We start from the raw sequence: 25,597 nt of genomic DNA, 5'->3' as shown, positions 1-25,597 counted from the left end.
AGCCAAGACAGTATATTTATTGGGGTGTTGCTATAAACCACGGAGCACAGAGGGTGGGGGACCAGGAGATGTTTAGGCAGTTGAGCTTGGCAAGTGCAAGAAGAATGATTGTTATGGGAGATTTTAACTAGAGCAGTATAAGCTGGTAAGAGGAAAATGCAAGTAGTAAGAAGGGGATAGAATTTCTGGAATTCTTGAGGGACAAATGTCTTCGGCAACATGTGATGGAGGGAACAAGAGGTTCAAGAGTTTTGGATTTGGTCATAGCATCTGAAGAGCTGATAATGAGTGAGATGACATCTCTCCTACCAGTTGGAGAGAGTGACCATGTGGTTTTGACTTGGAAGATGAACAGACATGCAGGTGTATCAAAGAAAAGGGAACGTATGTGGAATTATAAGGTGGGTGATTATAATCTTATAGTCTTAGGTATCAACTAGGGGCAGTTCCATGGAGGGCAGAATTGGAACGCCAGGATATCATTAGTGCTTGGGAAATTGTGAAAGAATATTTGTTAGCAGCAATAGTAAGCTGTATTCCACGGATGAAGAAGCGGACACAATTTGGTGTAAAGTGGATGATGAACGATATCAAACAGGAACTGCAGTTGAAAAAGAGATTATGGAAGATATACAAGGAGAGGTGTGGAGGACAGATACATGAAAAATATAAGATGCAGGCCAGGAGAGTGACCAGAATGGTGATGAAGGCAAAACTGGAATATGAGAAGAGATTGGCACTAAGATCCAAAGAAAATCCTAGGGAATTTTTTAGCTATGTGGCCAGTAGGCGGAGAAACAATTGTGGGAGAATAATATTGCGGGATAAAAATGGGAATAGAGTGACTGATCCAGAGGACATGTGGAGTTGTTCAGTGAGCACTTTGTTGGAGTATTTCATCCTGGAGGAGGTTTTAATACTAGAGGGATAGGGCAGGATCTGGGTTTAGAGTTGCAAGAGGAGAGTGTGTTCCAAATACTGAGTACTCTGGATACCAATAAAGCTGTTGGACTGGATGGTACTTCACCACAGGTTTTGAGAGAATGCGCTAAAGAACTGACAGCTCCGTTGATTTGGCTTTTCAATAAAAGTCTGACTGAAGGAAAGGTACCCAGGGAATGGAAGGAAGGTAAGATAGTGTCGCTGCATAAGGGTGGTAGCAGATTGGAGGTGTCTAATTATAGGCCTGTTTGTGTGTCATCAGTGGCTGTTAAGTTCTTGGAGAAATTAGTGAGGGACCATATATAGCATTGGAGCAGATGAGGGTAATGTTATCTGTGAGAATCAACATGGATTTGTTAAGAGGCGCTCTTGCTTTAGTAATATGATTGTCTTTTATAATAAAGTGACAAGAGCAGTTGATGAGGGAAAGGCATATACTGCCATTTTTTTGGATTTTGCAAAAGCGTTTGACAGGGTGCCACATGATAAGCTGATATTTAAGTTGCAGCACATGGGTTTAAACGTCGGGTTAGTCAAATGGATTCAGGATTGGCTGACTGATAGGTATCAGAGAGTTGTGTATGATGGGGCAATACCAAGGAAGCAGAAGGTTACAAGTGGGGTTCCATAGGGCTCAGTACTAGGACCTGTATTGTTCAATCTTTATATCAATGATATTCAATGGATTGCAAGGGGACATTCAGTTGTTTGCAGATGATGTGAAGTTGAGAAGGGTTATCAGTAATAGTGGAGATGTGGCAGCCCTGCAAGAGGATTTGAATAAACTAGACAGATGGACAAATAAATGGGGTTGTCAGTTCAATGCAGCAAAATGTAAAGTATTGAGGTTTGGGATCCATCAGTTGGAGGAGCTGTAGTGGAGGAAGTAGGGGAGACAAGAGATCTGGGGGTGATGATTGATAGAAAACTGAAATTCAGGGAGCATATTGCAAAGGTGGTGAGGGTAACTCAGAGGATTGCTGCAATACTGAGAAGGACACTGACCTGTAGAGATAAGAGTTATCATTCCTTTGTATAAGGCCCTGATCAGACCACACTTAGACTATTGTTCTCAGATTTGGTCCCCAGGATTTGAAGGAGATAAATTGACTGTGGAAAGGGTACAGAGGCGGATAACAAAGATGGTTTCAGGACTGTACAATATGAGTTATGAGGGTCGACTGAGGGAATGTGGACTGCAGAGTTTGGTGAGTAGAAGAAGGAGAGGTGATATGATTGAGACTTTTAAACTGTTGAGAGGCAGTTGCAGGGTAGACATTGGATAGTTCTTTCGCTTGGTGGAAAGGCAGGAAGGAGTGATGACAAGGGGCCATCCCTGGAAGTTACGAAAGGAGGCTGTGTGCAAGAGGGTGAGGAGTGGTTTCTTTGCGTGGAGGGTGGTTGAACATTGGAATGCATTGCCTGAGAGAGTGGTTGGAGTGGGGACAGTTAATGGGTTCAAGGAGTGGTATGATAGACTTTGTATTTCCTAAAAATGACCTCCCATGATGAGTCTTTTGACTCCATGGAGGCCTGGATAATAATAATAATAATAATAAAAAATAACAGTGTCATCAGGGAAATCTCTTTGTAAAGTTGTAGAGTTTCTTGGAGTGGTATGTTTGTAAACAGAGAAACCACATCATAAGAAACCATTTTACTCTCTTAAAGATGTTTTTTTTTTTTATTGTTTGAAGTCAAAAACTATTTGATGTTAGAGATAGTTTTACCAATAAAGTTTTGCAGAAGACTTGAGAGATATTTTGCCAAATCATAAGTAGGCGAACCTATGAAATTAGCTATTGGACATGATGGATAACTAGATTTGTTCACTTTAAGAAGGCTATAAATACTTCAGAGATGATATTCACTACTTTTCAATAGTATTAGCATCTAAAGAGTATGTTTGATCTAATAATTTATTTCATTTGTTTAATTTACTTAAATTATTTAATTTAATTAGTTTTGCATATTATGATCTCTGATGATTATACTGTAAGTAAATCTGTCTCACAATAAAATGTTGTTTTGGATTATAGTCAGTAGTATCCATCAAAACAATTGAAAAGTTCCAGGAAAACAGGTATAGTTATGTAATTTAAAAAAAATTATGAACAATTAATTGCAATTACTTCCCAACACTTAGAGATATACATAGTCTGTTAGAACAAAGAGGCCATCAGTTCATTCACCCACCACCTAGTTCTGTCTGTGACAAATGGGTTATAAATTTAACTAATTGACCTTTTACCAGTTAACGAGTTATGTGTATTATCAAAATGTCCAGATTTTACATTAATGCCTTGCTGATTATTTTATCATCGTGGGCATACAAAAAGGCATCAGGAACTTTTGTACAAATGAAACTAACTATGGTTTGAGATTGCACAGATTTTGTATAAAGTTAAACTTCTTCCTCTGAATATTTCATCATCATCAAATTTCTGCCATGTACCCTCGAGGAGTGTACAGGATATGATAGTACTACAACAACTACTGATGTGTGTCATCAGTAGTTGTTAAGGTCTTGGAGAAATTAGTGAGGGAATATATACAGCGTTGAGTAGATGAGGATAATGTTATTAACTTCCTATCTTCAATTTTCCTCCAAATCAGTCTGTTACTTGTCAAGACTCCAACATTTCTTATATTTCTATTGTCTAAGGCACTTTGTACCGTATCAGTATAGGTGGTATGGCACTTTGTACCGTACCACCTATATCTTGGTCTTCCTCTGGGTCGTTTTCCTGCCAACTTGGCAGAGAACACTTGTTTTGCTAATCTTTCCTCGCCCATTCTGTTTAAGTGACCATACTACCTGAGATTAGCTCTGCTAACGCATTCCTGGATGCTGACAATGTCAAATTCTTCCCTAATATTCTCATTTTTAATATGATATTGCCATTGATGCCATCTGTTCACGCCCTTAATCTTTCTCAGGACTATCATATCTGCGGTGTCTAGTCTTTGGTCAAGTGTTTTACTTCTGACCCAGCTCTCAGATCCATAAGTTAAAATTGGTTTGAACACTGTCTTGTATACAGCTAATTTAGTGTTTTGACTAATTTCTCTCTTATTCCATATAAATTTATTCAGTTCACTTCCTACCATACCAGCTTTGTTGATTCTATGGTATATTTCCATATTTAATTTACCATCTTCACTAAAAATTGTGCCTAAGTAGCTGAAATGTTTTACTTGTTCTATAGGTTCTCCATTCACAATGTAGCTGATATTTTCAATGCTTCTGCCTATTGTCTTGTCTTGTTATACCATATCTATTACAACAGTTATTCAATTTAGTCAGAGAATCTTGCAGACTTGTAGCGGATTTATTTAGAAGTATAACATCGTCCGCATAAAGCAAAGAGCTGACATTAACATTTCCAATTTTGATATCATGTTTAATACCATTTTCCTTCATAATGTGATCCATATAGATAATGAATAACAGAGGGGGATAATGTACATCCTTGTCTCACACCAGATTTAACATTAAACCATCTTCCTGTACTTCCTTCAATTCTAACTGCTGACTTACAACTCAAATAAAGACTAAGTATTGCTTGATATAATGCCCCATTGACACCATACAATTGTAGCATATTGAATAGCTTCTCCCTTGGCACCTTGTCATATCCCTTTTCCAAATCTACAAAACTTAAATACAGATCTTTGTTATATTCCCATGATTTCTCCACTATTTGTCGTAAAGTGAAGATCTGATCCTGACAGCCTCTATTTGACTGAATCCAGCTTGTTCTTCACCAAGCTTTTCTTCCACAATTCTTCTCAACCGTTTCTCAAGTATACTTGCATATATCTTACCAGGAACACTCAATAGGGATATACCTCTGTAATTCTCACATTCAGTTTTATTTCCCTTTTTACATATGGTACTATGAGAGCTCTACTCCAATCATTTGGAATTCGTCCCTCTGTCCAGGCATTCTGAACTATGCAGTGCTGCCACTGTAAGACTTTTATACCACCATACTTCAGCATTTCTGGTCAAATATCATCTACTCCTGCTGCCTTTCCACATTTCAAGCTGAATATTCTGAATATTTTATTATCTTAATTATAAGCTCTTTGTTCCTTCTGAAATACTAACATTGTTATAATAAAAGCCAACAAAGGAAATGAAACTTTTGATGGATACTACTGGCTATAATCGTTTTACTACAAAAAGTAATTGCAATTAATTGTTTATGATTTTTTTAAATTGCATACTATACCTATTTCTCTGTAACTTTAATAGTGTCTCCTCCTCCTCCTAGTTTCCTCCTACTCATACAGTTGTAATCAAGACATGGAAGTATGCACATGCTGCAGCCAATTCTTCTGCTTTCACCTTGAATGATGCTCATGTTACATTGAAAAATACGAGCATATTTAATAAATTTTAGTTTCCTTTAAATGTGTGAAACCATCTAAAAAAATAGTATTATAATTTTCAGAATTGGAAGAACAGCAAAGACAGCAAATGAATCCTTTCTTTTAGGCTTACACAGTGATCCGAATACATTTTTGAAAATTATGGAGACAACTACCGTGTTTGAATAAAAACTTTAGTTTAATATAACTAAAATCTACATTCGACGTTTCAACCTTTAGGTCAAGGTCATCTTCTGGAGCATACACATTATATACAAAGAACAAGCTACACTACAATCTAACAGGTTTGTTAGAGTTACTGACCAACTGTTACAACAATTGTTGGCCTGACCTCTGGTGAAAAAAAAAAAAAAAAAAGATTATGCATCAACGCTAGAGTCCTATTATTGGTATTATCTGTTGATTGTGGAATTATATTGGGCGCAACAACAAGTCTATGTGTATATATATATATATATATATATATATATATACATCTGAGTTACCCTCACCACCTTTGCAATATATATATATATATATATTAACATCATGATTATACATGTACATTCCAGCCAGTTGGTATGGAATGGTTTCTAATAAATATTTATTATAATTATTCTGTTAATATTAATTTAATCATCCTGCTTCTATATGTTTTCAAAGTGATAACTATTTTTGAAGTACATTGCAGAGCATAAACTATTTTAATTATGGGGATATATACTGGATCTTTTTAACATAATTGTTTAACATGATCTGTTTAAAGGTTTTCCTTATTGAATTGTATTCAGATAATTAGCTATTAAATTGACTTCCAATTGTAACTAGATAATTGAAAGATCATCATAACGCAAGATTGCTATGAGAATTGTTCTATGTGAGGGGTTGGAGAATAGGAGAAACTAAATCCAGACTGAGTTGATAATGGAGGTAGGTTGGTTGGAACGTATATCAGAATTTCCAATTCTGATATTAGTTATTAAGATAACTGATGTAAATGCTTTGATATCTTTCAGTCTGATGTATAGGTGAAGGAGATGGAGATAAAGAGCCATTTAAGAGCTGTTCACACATTAGTCAGGAAAACAACTTCGCTACTAGGGAATTTTAAACTGCAAGTTTAGATTTATAAAAAAGATTAAAAAGTTCTGATTCATTATGTTTAGGATAAGTTGTTCGAAATGAGAATTACTGGCAAAGCAATTAAGACAGCCGTGTATTATTTCTTTTAATTGCATGTTTGGCTGGTTTGCCTATCTTACAGAGGGGGAAAAAACTGAGTTTCTTAGAATAAAATTAATTTCCCTACTTAATAAGATCAGCCAACTCACCTTCGAATGAAGTTCTTAAAGATTCAGAGTTAAAATCCTGTTCTAGGCTGCAACGAGCATTTATCAGGGCTAAATCACCTTCAAACGAAAAGTCTGAAGATGATTTAGCCATTCTCATACAGAGGTGGCAGGGTTTTTCATCCTGAAAAATGTTAAAGATACCAAGCAATTTTAAACCTGGTTTTACTCCATTTTTCCCAAGTAAGCAAACAGACAAAATGTCAAGTTTGCGCCTGCAATTTATGCAAGACTAGCTGATCCTACAGGTAGTGCAAGACCAAGGCAACTCGTGGTAAAGGTGGAGCAAGCTCTGATCACTAATCTTAATATTTACCCTTAATGCCAAAACACATCTCCAAGAAGGGGATGTATGATGTTTTGTATTAAAGGCAAGGGGCCACTACCCAGACCGGTTTCAACCTTTATTGAGGTCTCATCAGTGGGAGCCAGGCTAGAAATACCAAGATTTAGTAATGCAGAGCTTGTAAGTATTTTACCAAAACAAGTTACCATAAGGTATTATAACCTTATTAAATAAAAATCTCAAGAGGAGATATAAATGTAGAAAGTATTTTTAACTTGGGTATAGTTATGTTAAAGATACCAAGCAATTTTAAACCTGGTTTTACTCCATTTTTCCCAAGTAAGCAAACAGACAAAATGTCAAGTTTGCGCCTGCAATTTATGCAAGACTAGCTGATCCTACAGGTAGCGCAAGACCAAGGCAACTCGTGGTAAAGGTGGAGCAAGCTCTGATCACTAATCTTAATATTTACCCTTAATGCCAAAACACATCTCCAAGAAGGGGATGTATGATGTTTTGTATTAAAGGCAAGGGGCCACTACCCAGACCGGTTTCGACCTTTATTGAGGTCTCATACTTACAAGCTCTGCATTACTAAATCTTGGTATTTCTAGCCTGGCTCCCACTGATGAGACCTCAATAAAGGTCGAAATTGGTCTGGGTAGTGGCCCCTTGCCTTTAATACAAAACATCATACATCCCCTTCTTGGAGATGTGTTTTGGCATTAAGGGTAAATATTAAGATTAGTGATCAGAGCTTGCTCCACCTTTACCACGAGTTGCCTTGGTCTTGCACTACCTGTAGGATCAGCTAGTCTTGCATAAATTGCAGGCGCAAACTTGACATTTTGTCTGTTTGCTTACTTGGGAAAAATGGAGTAAAACCAGGTTTAAAATTGCTTGGTATCTTTAACATAACTATACCCAAGTTAAAAATACTTTCTACATCCTGAAAAATGGGCAAACTGGCTAGAAAAATTCAAGCAATTAATAGACATAATACACAGGTTTCATAGCCTTGGTTGTTTTGGATTTACACTCCAGGAAGTGAAACAAGGTTCTTCACTTCCTGTGTAGGATTCAAAATTCAGGTCTTTCTAATCATGTTTGCTATCTCCAATTATTAGAAATTTTGAGTTAACAAAAAATCTTTTAGCTTATATATTTTGTATTGTTTACATCTTTTCTAGAACAAGAAGCTGATGCAGCTGTTGAACAAATAAAGAGAGAACAGGAAATGAAAAGAAAGCAAGATGCTATGACCCTTGAGGAAATTAAAGACCAGGTATCCTTATGACTAAACATCTTACACATAATCAGTAATTACTATACAGTAAACAGACCTCTTTATCAATATATTAGGTTTTACTGAATTTTTAAATTTCTTATAAGTCAGGAATCGAAGAATGAAGATTTTTCTCCATAATGTTCTTTTATAACTAAGTGGTTCTGCATGCTTTGCATATTAATTCTGAGCTGCAGTATTTCCCAGAATTCATAAAAGTTTTGCTCCTGAATGCCACTTCATTAATTCATTGAATCAGCATGTCATTGCAAACTTTAAGATGAAGTACCCTAAGCTCATTTGAACAATATTTTATGGTTAAGATGAGCAGACATCAAATGAATTCTTGAAAAGTTTATAACATCAGATGCTATTATAGATAACATTGGCTCTAAATTGTGCTATCCCACCAAACAAGTGCATGGTTTTCAAGCCATGTACTTGTTTTTCATAATTTTCTTGTTTACTGGTTTTATTTATGCATCATTATGAACACCATTTGTGATAACACCATTCTGTGACCACTTGTTCTTGGCACAGTCAAGTTTGGTTCCAAATATTTTGCCATTCTTGTCTTCCAAAAATATACTACCAAGTATGTCTTTTAAAATTACTCATTATTAATTAAAATTTTAAATTAGTCTTTTAACTTAGCATCTGGTTGGAGATATGAAGCTCAATTTCCTGTTAAGCTCTGCTATTTTTGTGTTATATTGAATCCTATTTAAGAATTATATAGGCTTCAGTAGATTAACAGTATATAGCACTTCTGATAAAATGTCTGTATGCTTGAATGCTAAACATGAAGTATTTCAGTAAGTAAGTAATTTTTGCTGAAGTGTTTATGCCAAATAGTATTATTTACTTGAAAAACTTTTTTGATATGGTTGGCATAAAACACAATATTTCAATTAGTGTAATTTGGAAAACTTCAGAAACTCTGTTCCTATTGCATTTATTTTCATTTATTTCTCTTCACTATATCATTTTACACTTAGTCACAATATTAGTTTCCCATACTAAATAGAATCTACTGTTAATCCACAAGATGATATGTGTCAAGCAATAGCTATAAATAGGCAGTCCATTATAAGTGGGGGAGAGCCTCCATAGCTCAATTGGCATTGACAATGCCCTTTGGGTGGAAAGAGGCTGTGTTTCAATCCCATCTAAGATATGAAGAATCATTACAAGGCTTTACAAACAATTAACCAGCCATAAGTGAATGTGATAACAGGTACTTGTGACCTGAGTAACATTGAACAGAAGTTGATAATGAGAGCCAGACTAACTGATAAGAGTATCTTGAATTTTCTAACCCATAGCACACTCATAATACTAATGTAGGATGAGTATACAACCTTTTCAAGAGTGAGATTTATATTTAAAAAAAAAAAAAAAACTTGTTAAATTGTGTATGTGCAAGTGTCCTGGTATGTTGAGAATGGTATGATATGCAGATTTGGGCTTAGTGAATGGCATTTCAAATCATACTGTGGTGTGGATGTATTGTATGTTTTACCTTTTGTGACAGACTTCTCATTAAAAAAAAGCAGAAAATGTCAAGTCGATATTATCAGTTCAGTTGGTGTGACTGAAACAAGATTATAGACATCTGACCAATTGCAGTAGATGGACTGCAATTGGTCAGATGGCTGCCATGTGCAAATAGGTATAATGTGAGGAAGTATAGCTGAATGGTACTGTAAAATCTCTCATGATATGTAACTTATCATGTTTGCTTTTACATATTTTTCTAAGGAAATTGCACTTAAAGAAATGTCAAATTTTGTCTGTAATAATCTTATATTTGTAATAAATTAATCATGAGCCTTTGTTAAAATAATGTGGTGCATGACATCATCATATAATGCTGTTAACTCATGTCTAATTAGTAAGTAATTCTAAGAATAGTGAAGAATTCTAAGAATTGCCATATATTGTGCTTATAACAATTTAGAAAACTTTTTTTTGCATTTGTATTAATACATTGCTTTTAACACATCCAGCTTTCAAGGTGTGAAAGAAAACTAAATAAGTTAAAAGATGAAAAACATCAACTCTTTCTGCAGCTCAAAAAAGTTCTTCATGAGGATGAAACCAGAAGGCGAGCTTTGATAATAAAGGAACCAAAGTGAGTGCTGTAATTATAAGTAATTTAATTTTTTTTAGAATTGAGATGTCTAACTTAAGCATCTTGTAAATACTTTTTATCATGTATAAATACTTATTTTTTTAAGGCATACCATTATCTATACTGGTTTTCTTTAGCTATTTTATTCATTATCTGCAAAATTGTTAATGAGTTCTCTGTAAGATTTATATAATTTAACCCTTTGACAATTTTGCATAACTCATCTCAATAATTTGATAGATTAATCCCTGTCCATTCAATCAAAATGTGATTGAATATGAAAGACAACTTCTGGAATGAATGGGTTCACACAAATGAATATTCACCTAAACTATATCTGCATGTTCTAGGCACTAGAAACTAGTTACTATTTTGGTGAGCAAACCGTTTGCTCTTTCAAACATTATTTGAACTTTTCCTCTTTGAAGTCATACTGTCTACAAAAACAAAAAAGTGATGAGACTATCATCACTTTTTTAGCATGGTAAAGCTGAAAGTGAAGTAGTTTGACCATTTAGCACATCTTCAGCTGTTTTGACTTAACCCAGTAGTCTGTCTTCTAGTGAAAATTTGCTTTCTTATGAAAATTAATCAGTAACCAAGTAGAAGATTTTAGGAAATAACCCAAAGTAAAATGTACATAAAAGGTATTCTTATTTAATTGTCAGTGTTTTTAAATTATTAGATATCTGTAGCTCAGCTGGTATTGATGATGCCCTATGGTTGGAAAAATCTGGATTAAAATCCTGGCTAGGACACAAGTTCTTTTCATCCTTGCCAAGAATTGGGGCTTTTCATTGAAGTTGAGTTAACTGGTCTCATTCAGAGCTGGCAGGGTTTTTCATCTTAAAAAACATGGATACTGGCCAGAAGAACATGCAAGCCTAATATGAAAGGATAATTGGATAATTCTAGATTTTTGGAATGTGTGAATTGAACAAACCAAAAATAAAGAAAAATACAAAGTGATTGAACTGCTGTACTTTCTCTTTGGCAGAATGCAAAGAGGCATTTTCACTAGGAAACTAATGGTGAAATTACCTGTTGTAAACTGTTCTTGCTATATGTCCAAGAGGACATAACAAGAAATAATGGTTTAAAAATATTATTTTTTCTGAAAGTTTTTTTTGTCAACATTTTACAACCCGGTTTGACTTACAATCACTAGAGTTGCTAGTGGAATAGAAGATAAGCAAAGTGAGGACCATCAGCATCAAAGAATCAAGAGCAATTACAAAAATACCATATTGATATAATTGCTGTTACTAAAATGAAGACACAGGTGGATACCTCTTAAATAACTATTAATTATATTCCTAAAATGGGGATTGGAGGTAGCATTAAACACTAAATGTGAGAAACCTTTTGAATGGCAGGCAATTTACAAATAGTGATGTGGACAGATTTCAAAATTGTAATTGATTGTAAAAAAAAAAAAAAAAAAACGGTTCAAGAAGAAATTTGCAACTGACATAAAGGAGAAGCAGGCTCTTGTTGAAGTTCTGAACAACATACTAGGAGATGAATACCAGTCATATAATATACTTCGGAAAAATTTATAGCAATGTTTATTTACAATAACAATGCTGAACTACAAAGCAGGAAATTACGACTGCCTGAGGAGTATGTATGCGGATTCTGTGCCATGGTATCAGTTGTTGGATGGGAAGAATATCGATAGTGTGTGAGAAGAGTTTAAAAAATACTTATATGATGCGATATCAGAATGTCTCCAGAGTTTGAAAAATAAATAGATTACACATCCATTTCACTCCTACTCTAATTAAACAAGAGATTCGTATGAAAAAGATGTGGAAGGAATACCATGTGCATAAGGATGATGTTAGTTATGATAATTATAAGCAGCAGGCCAGAAGAGTCACAAGTGATGTACGGAAAGCTAAGTATGAGTATGAAAAGAAATTGGCTCTGAATTTAAAGACAGTCCAAAAGAATTCTATCGTTATGCTGCAATTAAAAGAAAGAATGAATTTGAAAGCATAACTACTGAATGCAAATGGTGTGTAGGAGGGTGACTGATGCAGAAGAGATTGTTCAGCTAATGAGTAGCCATTTTCCTAAAAGCTATCAATCTGGTATATGCAACATGAATTCACCACTACCTCTTCATTGTATAAAGAAACTCATCTGTGTGAGGAGGAAGTACTAGAGCTGTTGCTCAAAGTGAACAAGAATTCTGTATATAGGAGCTGATGGGATAGCAGCACAGATGCAAAAATAGTGTTTAGCTGAGCTGGCTATTCCTTTAACCACTATATAATTTGGGTCTCAGAACATGGAAAATTTCACAGGAGTGGAAAGAATGTATGGTAATCCCATTGCACAAGAGTAGTGCAAAGACCAACCAATTAGCAAGATTCCCTGACTAAAGTGAATAACTGTTGTAATAGATATGGTATGGAGGTCAGCATTAAAAAGACAAAGACAATGAAAACAAGCAGAAACATTAAAAATATTAACTGCATTATGAATGGAGAACCTATAGAACAAGTAAAACATTTCAACTACTTAGGTACGATTTTTTAGTGAAGATGGTAAATTAAATATGGAAATAGACAACATAATCAACAAAGCTGGTATGGTAGGAAGTCAACTGAATAAATTTATATGGAATAAGAGAGAAATTAGTCAAAACACTAAATTAGCTGTATACAAGACAGTGTTCAAACCAATTTTAACTTATGGATATGAGAGCTGGGTCAGAAGTAAAACACTTGACCAAAGACTAGAGACTGCAGATATGAGAGTCCTGAGAAAGATTAGGGGCATGAACAGATGGCATCAATGGCAATATCATATTAAAAACGAGAATATTAGGAAAGAACTTGATATTGTCAGCATCCAGGGATGCGTCAACAGAGCTAATCTCAGGTGGTATGGTCACTTAAACAGAATGGGAGAGGAAAGATTAGCCAAACAAGTGTTCTCTGCCAGGTTGGCAGGAAGAAGAAGACCAAGATATAGGTGGATTGATACAGTAAAAAGTGCATTAGAAGATAGAAATATAAGAGCTGATAATGTTGGAGTCTTGACAGGTAACAGACTGATTTGGAGAAAAATTGTAGATAGAAAGTGAGTAATGATGTAATTTTTCATGTAGTACTATATTATCCTGTACACCCCTTGAGGGTATATATCAGGAATTTGATGATGATGGGTTACAAAAAACTGATCAGGGGAATCTTGACATTATGGTGGATAGTAATTTGAAGTTCATTTAGCAAAAACTGTTTTAACTATTGATCTCAGATTTTTGTTAAAGCAGTTTACCAAAGACTAGACTATTGATATGAGAGTTCTGAGAAGAAAAAAAAAAAAAAATTGAGTAGTGAACAGACAGTATCTTTGGCAGAATCATAAAAATCATTGAGAATATCAAGTTATTGTTTCAGTATTCCGTCAGTTGGCATAATAATATAATTATAAAAATGGAGGAAAACTCATGTTAAAATGTTTAATGTAGAAAGTTTGCTTAAATGTCATACGCATCTTCACTACAGGATTATAGAATAGCAATCGAATACTAATGGATAATTCTAAAAATTTAATTTAATTTAAAAATTTAATTTAGCAGCTAATTTAATAACTAAAACATTCCAATCCTAAATTTAAAAATAAATAAATAAAATAATAAGCACTAATTTTATTTATTTTTTTAATCGGGTCAAAGCTGTATAACTGAGAGGAGACCTCCACATAGCCTTTAAAGGAATGCGGAGAACCGACCAGGGCTTCTGACCTAATGTCCAATCCTCACCTTCTCGTGGTGCACCCTGTTGGGTATCTACTTTGATACTGAACGAACGAGGATGGGCTGGCAATTTGGGATTTAGCCGACCAAATTGTATTCTTATTGGTTAAACCAAAATAAAAAATGATGGTACAACATGACAAAATTTCATGCCGGCTGGGGCGTCGCCCGGTTAAACAAGGCCCCCGTTGTTTTCGCCAGGGAACCAGGGCGAACAGCGAAAAGTCAGCTACTGGAACAAATCTGAAAACAAACCCCAACTCAACATCACCAGAGTTAAAGATCAGTACTATCAACGTAAGAAGCCTGAATGGCAAAGAAATGGAGCTAGCTGAGGAATTAGATAAGTACCAGATCGACATAATAGGGGTGACTGAAACAAAAAAGATCAAAACTGGTGAGACCTTTCTGAGCAATAAATACAAAATGTTATATTCAGGCAATGACAATCAAGGAAAAGAAGGAGTAGCCATAGTATTCAACACAAAATACGAGGCTAATCTTCTTGAATGGCAGTCAGTCTCAAGTAGAGTAATGTGGGCAAATATGAGAATGGGGAACTGGACAATGAGACTTATTTGTGCCTATGGTCCCACAGAAGGTTCTACTAAGGTAGAAGTGGAGGAATTTTTTGAGGCTTTAGAAAAAGCAACTGACACAATGAAAAAGGAAAAGTTGGTCCTTGTTGGGGATCTAAATAGTAGAGTAGGAAATGATTGTGAGACATACAAAAATATTTTGGGAAAATTTGGAGAAAAGAGCAAAGCTAATAATAATGGCAAATATCTGTTGGATTTCTGCTCAGGACATGGACTGGTTATTACTAACACCATGTTCCAACATAAAAATGTGCACAAATTCACATGGAGAGAAGAGGCTAGGAATAAGAAAAGTCTCATTGACTATGTTATTGTTGATAGTGATGTTTTCTCCCTGGTGCAGGACACCAGAGTGTACAGAGGATTTGAAATTGGAAGTGATCACTATTTAGTCTTGAGCAGAATAAAATTGAATTTCATATTGAAAAGAATAACTTGTACGAAAGTTTTAAAGCGAATAAAAGTTGAGCAGCTCTCAGATGTGAACTGTAGACTAAAATACAGAAATATTATTGAAAAGAAAATGAAAGAGTTTGAGAACAGGAATCAAACCTTGGAGATTCAGTGGCAAACTCTGAAGGAAACATTGATTGATTCTGCCAGAGAGGCATGTGGTGAAGTTGTCTGCAAGGATAAAAAAATCAGAACTCCCTGGTGGACACAGGAAGTTAAAGAGGCAGTGAAGGAAAAGAAGAAAGCATATCAAAAGTTCCTGGCAAATAAGTCAGCTTTTACTCTTACAGAATACAGAGACAAATGTAAGAAAGCTAAACAGTGTGTAAAACTAGCTAAACAAAAGTCATGGGAGGACTTTGGCAAGAATATAGAAAATAAATATCAAGAAGGTGGCAAAATATTCTGGAGGTTGTTGAAGAAGCTTAGGAATGGAGGAAAGAGTGCTGTAAAAGGAATTAGAGATGATAAAGGTGAAATGAAAACAGGAGAAAAAGATATCCTTGAAGTATGGAGTAATTACTTTGAAAAACTGCTAAATGAAACAAGCAGTGATGACAGCACAGTGATAAAAAACACTGACCAGGCATGCAGTCAGGAATACATATCCATACTTGAAGTAGAAAAAGCCATCAAAGGCTTGAAATGTGGAAAGGCAGCAGGAGTAGATGATATTCGACCAGAAATGCTGAAGTATGGTGGTATAAGAGTCTTACAGTGGCTGCACTGCATAGTTCAGAAAGCCTGGACAGAGGGACGAATTCCCGATGATTGGAGTAGAGCTCTCATAGTACCCATATATAAAAAGGGAAATAAAACTGAATGTGAGAATTACAGAGGTATTTCCCTACTGAGTGTTCCTGGCAAGATCTATGCAAGTATACTTGAGAAACGGTTGAGAAGAATTGTGGAAGAAAAGCTTGGTGAAGAACAAGCTGGATTCAGGCCAAATAGAGGCTGTCAGGATCAGATCTTCACTTTACGACAAATAGTCGAGAAAGCATGGGAATATAACAAAGATCTGTATTTAAGTTTTGTCGATTTGGAAAAGGCATATGACAAGGTGCCAAGAGAGAAGCTATTCAATACGCTGCAGTTATATGGTGTCAATGGGGCATTATATCAAGCAATACTTAGTCTTTATTTGAGTTGTGAGTCAGCAGTTAGAATTGAAGGAAGTACAGGAAGATGGTTTAATGTTAAATCTGGTGTGAGACAAGGATGTACATTATCCCCTCTGTTATTCATTATCTATATGGACCACATTATGAAGGAATGTGGTATTAAACCTGATATCAAAATTGGAGATGTTAATGTCAGCTCTTTGCTTTATGCGGATGATGTTATACTTCTAAATAAATCCGCTACAAGTCTGCAAGATTCTCTGACTAAATTGAATAGCTGTTGTAATAGATATGGTATGAAGGTCAGCAATAAAAAGACAAAGACAATGAAAATAGGCAGAATCATTGAAAATGTCAACTGTGTTGTGAATGGAGAACCTGTGGAACAAGTAAAACATTTCAGCTACTTAGGCACAATTTTTACTGAAGATGGTAAACTAAATATAGAAATAGACAACAGAATCAGCAAAGCTGGTATGGTGGGAAGTCAATTGAATAAATTCATATGGAATAAGAAAGAAATTAGTCGGAACACTAAATTAGCTGTATACAAGACTGTGTTCAAACCAATTTTAACTTATGGATCTGAGAGCTGGGTCAGAAGTAAAACACTTGACCAAAGACTAGAGACCGCAGATATGAGAGTCCTGAGAAAGATTAGAGGCATGAACAGATGGCATCAATGGCAATATCATATTAAAAATGAGGATATTAGGAAAGAACTTGACATTGTCAGCATCCAGGAATGCATTAGCAGAGCTAATCTCAGATGGTATGGTCACTTAAATAGAATGGGAGAGGAAAGATTAGCAAAACAAGTGTTCTCTGCCAGGTTGGCAGGAAAACGACCCAGAGGAAGACCAAGATATAGATGGATTGATACGGTACAAAGTGCCTTAGACGATAGAAATATAAGATTTGATAATGTTGGAGTCTTGACAAGTAACAGACTGATTTGGAGGAAAATTGTAGATAGGAAGTTAGAAATGATGTAATTTTTCATGTAGTACTGTCATATCCTGTACACCCCTTGAGGGTACATGGCAGGAATTTGATGATGATGATGATGATGATCTGCTAATCTTTTTTATCTCTTGTCTTGTTCCAGTGAACTCTGTTTTATTGCTGATAGCATGCATGCTCAGAAAGTCCAGTCTGTTCAGGCTCATAGACAAATAAAGGAAGATCTTCTAGTTTGTCAAAATAAGATTAAGCCACAAGAACAAGGAATTTAGTAGACACCTGGAAAACCTAGAGGTGCAAGCAATTATAGCAATTGAGGGCAATTGCTATAACTCAGGGAAAGGGCCATTCCAAATTGGAAAAATATCATCCATTTATTTGTACCAGTGTGCTGGTTTATGAAAATGTTATCAGAGATACATTATTCAAAGTGTTCCATTAAGAAGTTAGCAATGGTAGGAGAAATAGGACTTCCCATAGCAGTTCCTTAAATTTATTGATAAAAATTTGTTTTAAAATGCGAAATAACTAGAATATATAACAAAATCAAATAGTTTAATAATTTCTGAAGGAAATTCTTCTTGAAGTAATTCAATGGTGTCTGATAAAGGAATGTTAGTAAACAAGGATACAATATGTAAGGTGATCATAACATCAGAAGCACCCGAAGATCACAAATTTTATTTTTAAAATCCAAAGTGTTTTTAATATAAGTAGAAGAACTTCTAGTAGAGATCACATGTAAATTGGATAAGTATATAGATATAAGTGGAGCATCCTATACAGTCAACAGCTGGTTTATGAACTTTCAGTATACTATATATAATCTTGCTGGACTAACTTATATTCCTATCCCTTATGTGCAAGGCATTCCTGAATGCATATCAAAAATTTTAAAACCACTGAATATTTTTGTTGCTTTTTGCTCCATCAGAAAAATCTCCACCTTTCTTTCTTTGCCTAAGGACAAATTTGCACCTCTAGGTTTTCCAGGCTCTACCAGATTCCTTCCTCTTGCAGCTTATCTTTTTGGTCCTCTAAGACACGTAACTGCTTTGATCCACCTAGATAGAATCTGATATTGGGGTCCTGATAAATATGATTAATTTGGAAGTAAGTTGTTGATTGGAAGTTAGTACTGTATAATTAAATTCACGATAACTAATGGTATCTCTCCTGCTGAGTGGACACATCGGGAATCAATGAATAATCTTTGTGATCAATTTTGTATAATTATTTTAAAACCAGATGCAGTTGAACTTTTTAAATTGGAAATGTTATTATGGGATGGGATTTATCAGAACTTTTCAGCCCCTTCTCCCCACTCCTTGTATATATATATATATTTTTTTTTTTTTTTTTTTTTTTTGGCTAATTCAGAAGAGCAAATAGCTAAAAGGTAAATGAATGATTTATGGGATGCTCGTTTTTGTTCAGAATCTTTTCTGTTTTTTCATACTTTTGAGAATTCATTTATACTTCATAACTAGAAGATTTTAAATTTGATTTTAATTACTGTGCAATTTTTTTATAATTTTCTTTATAAACAGAGTATGTATTTCATTTTTTCCTTGTATTTGCTTATAGTGAAGTCATGCAGGTTAGCCATCCTTATCCACCTCCAGGAATGTCTGTTGGTGCTCCTCCAGCCATGTACATGATGGGCAAGTATATTATTGTACTTTAACATTTCATGCCGTAATTTGTGTCCTTTCATTTTTATTGAATATAGTATAGTCTTTTTTTTTTATTTACTCCATTTCTAGATGCATGATTTTAATTTAGGAATCACTTAGGGTAAAGCTAGACAACTGGTAGATCTTCACATAGCATGTAAGAAATGCAGAAAATGGACTAGTGCTTTTAACAATGTCCAATCCTAATCTTTAAGTGTTGCGTAAAGACCCCTGTGGGGACTTCTATATTTGCATAATGCATGTATGCCACATTGAAATACTAATTTATTAATAACATTAATAAATATTTCTTTTATGTTCCATAAAGCATCGTTATGGGTTGAAAGGGAAAAAAATTGAAATTTGAATACAGCTGAGCAGTGAAATTATTTAATACATTTAAGGATAACAATTTCCTAAAATTTCGAATAGAAAGGCAATCATTATGATTTCAGTTAGGCTGGTTATTCTAGATATTTCACCTGGAGAGAATCTACCAACAGATCAAGGAACTGCTATGGATTTAACACTATCCCCAAATATGGCTAATTTGTATTTAGAACATCTTGAAGAAAGAATATTAAATTTAGATTCTAAACCTTCTCTTTGGCTATGCTACATAGATGTTTTCTCTATTTGGAATAGCACTGTTGCTGTCCTTTCTACATAAAATTAATTTACATCCTAGAATTCCTTTGGAGAAAGAATTATCAAGAACTTTTTTTTTATTTTTAATATTCATGCATGAATTTGATGGCTTACTTTCTATTTCTATCTATTGCAAACCAACCTTTACAAGTCACCATATACACCTCTTAACTGCACACCATCCTTGGTATTTAAATATAGTACATAATATTGCTCCTCTAATATATCTCTTCAGCATGAATTGGAAACTATCAAGCACATTGCTCTAAGCTGTTACTATTATTATTATTACATGACACCTCCAAGGAGTCCAAAGACTCATTGAGAGAAAAACTCTCCATCTCCACCCTCAATCCACCAACTACAGCAAACCGCATCATCATCTACGCCAATGCCATCTACTGCCCACCACCACCACTAGTATTTTCACAGACAATCACAAATATCCATGCCCATGCAGGATCCAAATCCGCAGCCTTTTGGCTGGAGACCGGATACACTAACCACTCGGCCAACCAGGTTATAGCCCAAGAAGTGCATGCACATGCAAAATTCATTTACAGTCTCACCATTCTCCAAGTAAAGAATTTTGCAGAACTCCTATTCACAATATAAAAGATGAGACTTTTTTTTTGGAGCATGTAGCAAAGATTTTGAAGAAATTTCAACTCACTGCCATGTTCAAACTGTAACAAAATCTACAATATGTTACTTACCCTCCATAAAATACACAGACTCCATTGTTGCTACCTGGTGTTTGCCACGTTCCATGTTTCTGTAATTTATCTTATTTTTGACAAATGGGAAGACCGGTTAAATATATTTCAGAACATCAGTGACATATTCATCTTATCGGACCTCAAATCTGATCTGCTTCAACTTGGAATTGACAACACTAGCCATAAGATATGATGAGATAATGCCAAACTTCTGCATAGCTGTAATTATAAATTTGTACATTTATTTAAAGAAAGTGCTGAAGCTTTACTATGTTAGCTAACTACGTAAATTAAATTGTGGTGTGATTGGATTTCTTTTCAAAAGTTTTGGAAAATTTTTATTCTTAGTCGTGCATATATATATGCGCACACATACCCAAGTGTTTTATCCTTGCTACTACATGAACTACGCAACTAAAAAAAAAATTATGCCATCATAATGCACACATTTTGCTATTCAGTTTTGTTAAAATTTGTTATTCTTCAGTCCACACTGAGGTTTCATAAGCTGCAAAATGAAATACTTGTTATTGATAAATTTAGCATTTGACCATGGTACATGTATTATGTGAACTGATGTTTAATGGTGCACCAGTTGTTTGGTCATACATTAAATACTGAATAAATAACAGTAGGCTAGCAAATTGGAACCTAGCTGACCAAATTGTACAATATATCCACTTAAACAACAAAACGATAGTGTAACATGATAAAATATCATGCTGGCTAGGACACTGTTGGACAAGTGAAAGTGAAACTGACAGTGCAAAGTCAGTTACTGGAATTAACTCCACCTCAGCAGAATTGGAGATGGGATCAGTGACCCATCAGTGGAAAAGAACAGAACCAGAAATAGATGAAGGCCTACACATCCCAGTCAGTTTTGATGATGCCTTTTGGTTTCATGAAAAGACCTGCATTTGAAGCCTGTTGGATCATACTTTTCAAGTGAAGGTAAGTTAGCCACTCTCGTATGGGGTGGGAGGGTTTTTTTCTCATCTTTTTTTTTTCTGTTTTAGTCTGACCAATAGAACCCATGCAATTGATAGCTATAATACATTATGTGGAAAGGAATAACTGCCTTATTAGAGCATTAATGAGGTTTCCAAGAACTCAACTGAATACTTGGAAACCTAACTTACAAGAGAAAATACAAATGCAAAACTCACAGGTGAGACACTAGTAAATAACCAAGTTGTTTTCGTTGATGATCAGGGAAGGAAGGATTACTCCTTTCTTTAGTATTCAACTGAACATGAACCTCTTGAATTGCAAGCATTGTCAAGTATATAGACATGGGCAAATGGGGAAAAATTGGACAGTGAAACTCTCCCATCCCAGTAGAAGAATTTCTTCCAATCATTAAGAGGACAGCTGATAAAAAGATCTGGTTCTTATTAGAGATTTAAATAGAATAGGAATAGAATTTGAATTCCACTTTAGGCATGAATGTTTGTAAATATCTTTAGGTGGCAGATGAACTTCATTGGCAGGAGACGACCACCTTGCTTATTTGGGAACCTTTAAGTAGTGGCTTGAAAAAGTCATTTGATCAATGGTTGTTACTGTAAATGGGATGAAAATTTAAGTTCAGAGCAAACACATTGGATGATTTGCATGAAGTAAAGAAAGAATGTTTGCTTAAAGGCTAATACATAGCTACTAATTTCACTATGTTAACAAGAAAAAGTACATCTCATACGAAGAAAGTGCTTTACTGTCTTCACATATAAGTAAATTTAACTGAAAGTTTGATTATATTTTATTTTAATAATGTGAAATTAATGAATCTATAGACATTTATTAATTACACCTGGACTCCTACCACTTAGTAAATCAAGGAGTAGGTGCTATTATTCAAGAGTGTGAATCAGCTTGGTTACTGCCTGGGATATAAGGCATAATGGAGAAAATTGAAACTAGATTAAGGTATCTAGGAGATCACTCACTGTGCAGTAATGTGGAATTATAATAGGTCTATATCTTGAAAAAATATGCTCTTTAGTAGAACTTAAGTTTCATCTTAAACAACAGTGTATTTATTATTAACAAGTGATAAATGCACAGTTGATAAAGTAAATTGAGTTCTGATCATTTTAAAATCTGAATTCTGTCTTGTCAAAATCTTAATATTTATAATGGATTTTCCAATTTTTAGGTAATCCTACTCTAATGGGCCGTGCCCAAGTAATGTATAAAATTGGAGCAGCACAGCAGCAGAACATACTATCAGCGGTATGTAAATCTAAACGATTTGTAGGTTACTATTGATATTTGGATTATACTTCCGAAGTTCCTAAACTTAAAATTGTCTTAAGTTTCAGACCTTCCTCCCTAATAGGCTGGATTAATAAAATTAATCCAGCCTATATTTCATTAATACATTAGGTTTAATAGCCAGTTATAGCCAAATAATTTGGCTTATATAGCTAGTTGTGGTTAAGATGTAGCAGTTAATCTTATCTTTTATCTGTCACTATGTTCTACAACTAATTTGTTTCTTGTAGGTGAAATCTCTAGTTTTAAGTTGTTTTTTTTTTAACTTGGTTTGCTTTGAATTTAAGATTAAGTTTAAGAATTCTAAAAATTCTTACTCTCAGAAGACTAATAGAGGGTGGCCATGGAAATAGTTATAGTGGATAGTTTGCTATAGTAAATTTCCTTTAGGAAAACATTGTGCCTATGACATTTTGATGAAGACATTTTTGTAGTTTATAGTAAGTTTTGTTATCATATATCATATCAGTTGACAATAACTGTCACTACTGCAAATAACATACAAGTTTATCCATGTTTGGTCTTATTTTATATGCATTTAGTAAATGTTGTGAATTTGAAAAGGTATAAAAACTACAATATCAGTGTTCTCTAAACCAAAAATTAATGATTCTTTAACTAATTTATAATAATATTTACTCAAGGAATCGTTAATCAAAAATATTTTATTTTTAATCTATTTTTCAGTGTCTTGATTTTCTCATCTTACATATTCCTACACATTTATACTATTAATTCTGATTTAAAATGGTTTGTATCTTTCCCCACTACCAAGCATGAAGTAAGATATGTTGATGGGATTATCCCTCTCCTTTTATGTGAATACCATCCAGGAAAGATGAACCTGTTGTATACTAGCACTGTGAGTAGGCTAAGGGTTATTCTGTGAACTGTCTGATGATTAGACATTGACTTTTCAAGCTATTCCAGTTTTCATTATCGAGGTGAAGGTCACACTAGGTAATGAAATTCCTCACTCCAGACCGGTTTCGACATTTAGAAAAATTCCATAATGGGATTAGAATCCATGGCTTGCAGTTTGGAGAGCAAAGATGTTATCCACTCAGCCAGCTAGATCAGCAAAAGGAAAATATTTTAGATAAAATTATCTAAAATAGAGCTAATTCTGCTTTCATCTCAATAGATGTGATAACTGAATAGTTCAAAATACATTTCTAAGTTTATTTTGAAATAGTTGATTTTTGATTAATCAAATCACAACATGAAGAAAAGGAACATTTCAGTGTTAAAATTTTCCTTCCTTTCATGCATAAATAAGTGTCAGTTAAGTTTTATATTTATTGCAAATGTTTGATATTTAAAATTATTTTATAAATAGACAAGCCATAATTATTGTTTGATTCTTAATATATACTAATTTCACTTAAATATAAAGAGCCAATAGGCTTCACTTCAGCGAAGTAACATTATTTATAAGAGGATATTAAATTCCATATTGTTTTAAAACCGAACAAGAAACTCAAAGATCGGAATCAAAGAATTTCATGCCGAATATAGTAAGCTATAAAAGTATCGGCAAATACTAGCGTAAGCTAAAGCACGTAGCACAAACTAGGGCAATGCGTAGCAAAGGTGGGTAAAGCTCTGATCATTATTCTTAATATTTTCCATAATGTAAAATACATCTCCTAGGAGATGTATGATGTTATACATTATGGTGGGAGGTCACTACCCAGACCAGTTTCGACCTTTATTGAGGTCTCATCAATGAGTAGGTAGACCAAGTTATTAATACTAAGGGTATAGCGAAAAGAACTTATATACTTTGCTATACGAGTTGTCAAAAAGGTGCACCCATTAAATTACTTAAATATAAAGAGCCAATAGGCTTCACTTCGGCGATGTAACATTGTTTAAATTAAGGGAATATTAAATCCCATATTGTTTCAAAACCTATTGGAGACAAGTAAAACATTTCAGCTACTTAGGCACGATTTTTAGTGATGATAGTAAATTAAATATAGAAATAGACAACAGAATCAACAAAGCTGGTATGGTAGGAAGTCAACTGAATAAATTTATATGGAATAAGAGAGAAATTAGTCAAAACACTAAATTAGCTGTATACAAGACAGTGTTCAAACCAATTTTAACTTATGGATATGAGAGCTGGGTCAGAAGTAAAACACTTGACCAAAGACTAGAGACTGCAGATATGAGAGTCCTGAGAAAGATTAGGGGCGTGAACAGATGGCATCAATGGCAATATCATATTAAAAACGAGGATGTTAGGAAACTTGACATTGTGAGCATTCAGGAATGCGTTAGCAGAGCTAATCTCAGGTGGTATGGTCACTTAAACAGAATGGGCGAGGAAAGATTAGCCAAACAAGTGTTCTCTACCAGGTTTGCAGGAAAAAACCAAGATATAGGTGGATTAATATGGTAAAAAGTGCCTTAGGAGATAGATATTAAATATAAGATCTGACAATGTTGTAGCTTTGACAGGTAACAGATTGATTTGGCAGAAAATTTAGGTAGGAAGTTAGTAATGATGTAAATTTTTCATGTAGTACTATCATATCCTGTACACCCCTTGAGGATAAATGTCAGGAATTTGATGATGATAGATATCCTATAACCTAATTAACATCAATTTCTTTAGTGGGATAGAAATATATTTACAAAAAATTTCATTTCATTCCACTAAGGAATAATTGTCTGAGGATCAAAAAGAATTTGTTCTTTGGATATTTATTTCAATCCCTGATTTGATTTGATTTCTAATCTGAATACAAAATGTAATCCTATGAACCATTTTAATTGCACTTTAGCTTTAAATCAGTATTATGTAACTTTAGGCAGTCATCTCATTATATATATGAACATGTTCATGCAGCAGATACTGGTGCATTACAGTTTACATGCGCTCTCCAGAATAATATAAGGATTATTTTTCTCTTCCAAGAAAAAGATACACAATGTACAGGCATTTGTTTTTAATAATGGCTGTTTAAATATTTATTATTGTA

The 25,597-nt window shown here is 34.4% G+C and overlaps 1 protein-coding gene across 1 annotated transcript in view; it reads left to right on the top strand.

The window, feature by feature from the left end:
- LOC150108231 (uncharacterized) overlaps positions 1-25,597 on the top strand; it is a 133,357-nt gene that overhangs the window by 24,883 nt on the left and 82,877 nt on the right. The window contains exons 3-6 of the mRNA XM_090390430.1: positions 8,145-8,239; positions 10,249-10,373; positions 18,872-18,948; positions 22,486-22,562. Of these exons, the coding sequence (XP_090246556.1) occupies positions 8,145-8,239; positions 10,249-10,373; positions 18,872-18,948; positions 22,486-22,562 (374 nt within the window). The remainder of the gene's footprint in view (positions 1-8,144; positions 8,240-10,248; positions 10,374-18,871; positions 18,949-22,485; positions 22,563-25,597) is intronic.

Source organism: Typopeltis vanoorti, chromosome 3 (assembly GCF_054136105.1).
Source record: "Typopeltis vanoorti isolate ZY-2024b chromosome 3, IOZ_Tvanoo_1.0, whole genome shotgun sequence".
Taxonomy (NCBI): Eukaryota; Metazoa; Arthropoda; class Arachnida; order Uropygi; family Thelyphonidae; genus Typopeltis; species Typopeltis vanoorti.
This window is presented reverse-complemented; position numbering and strand designations above follow the sequence as displayed.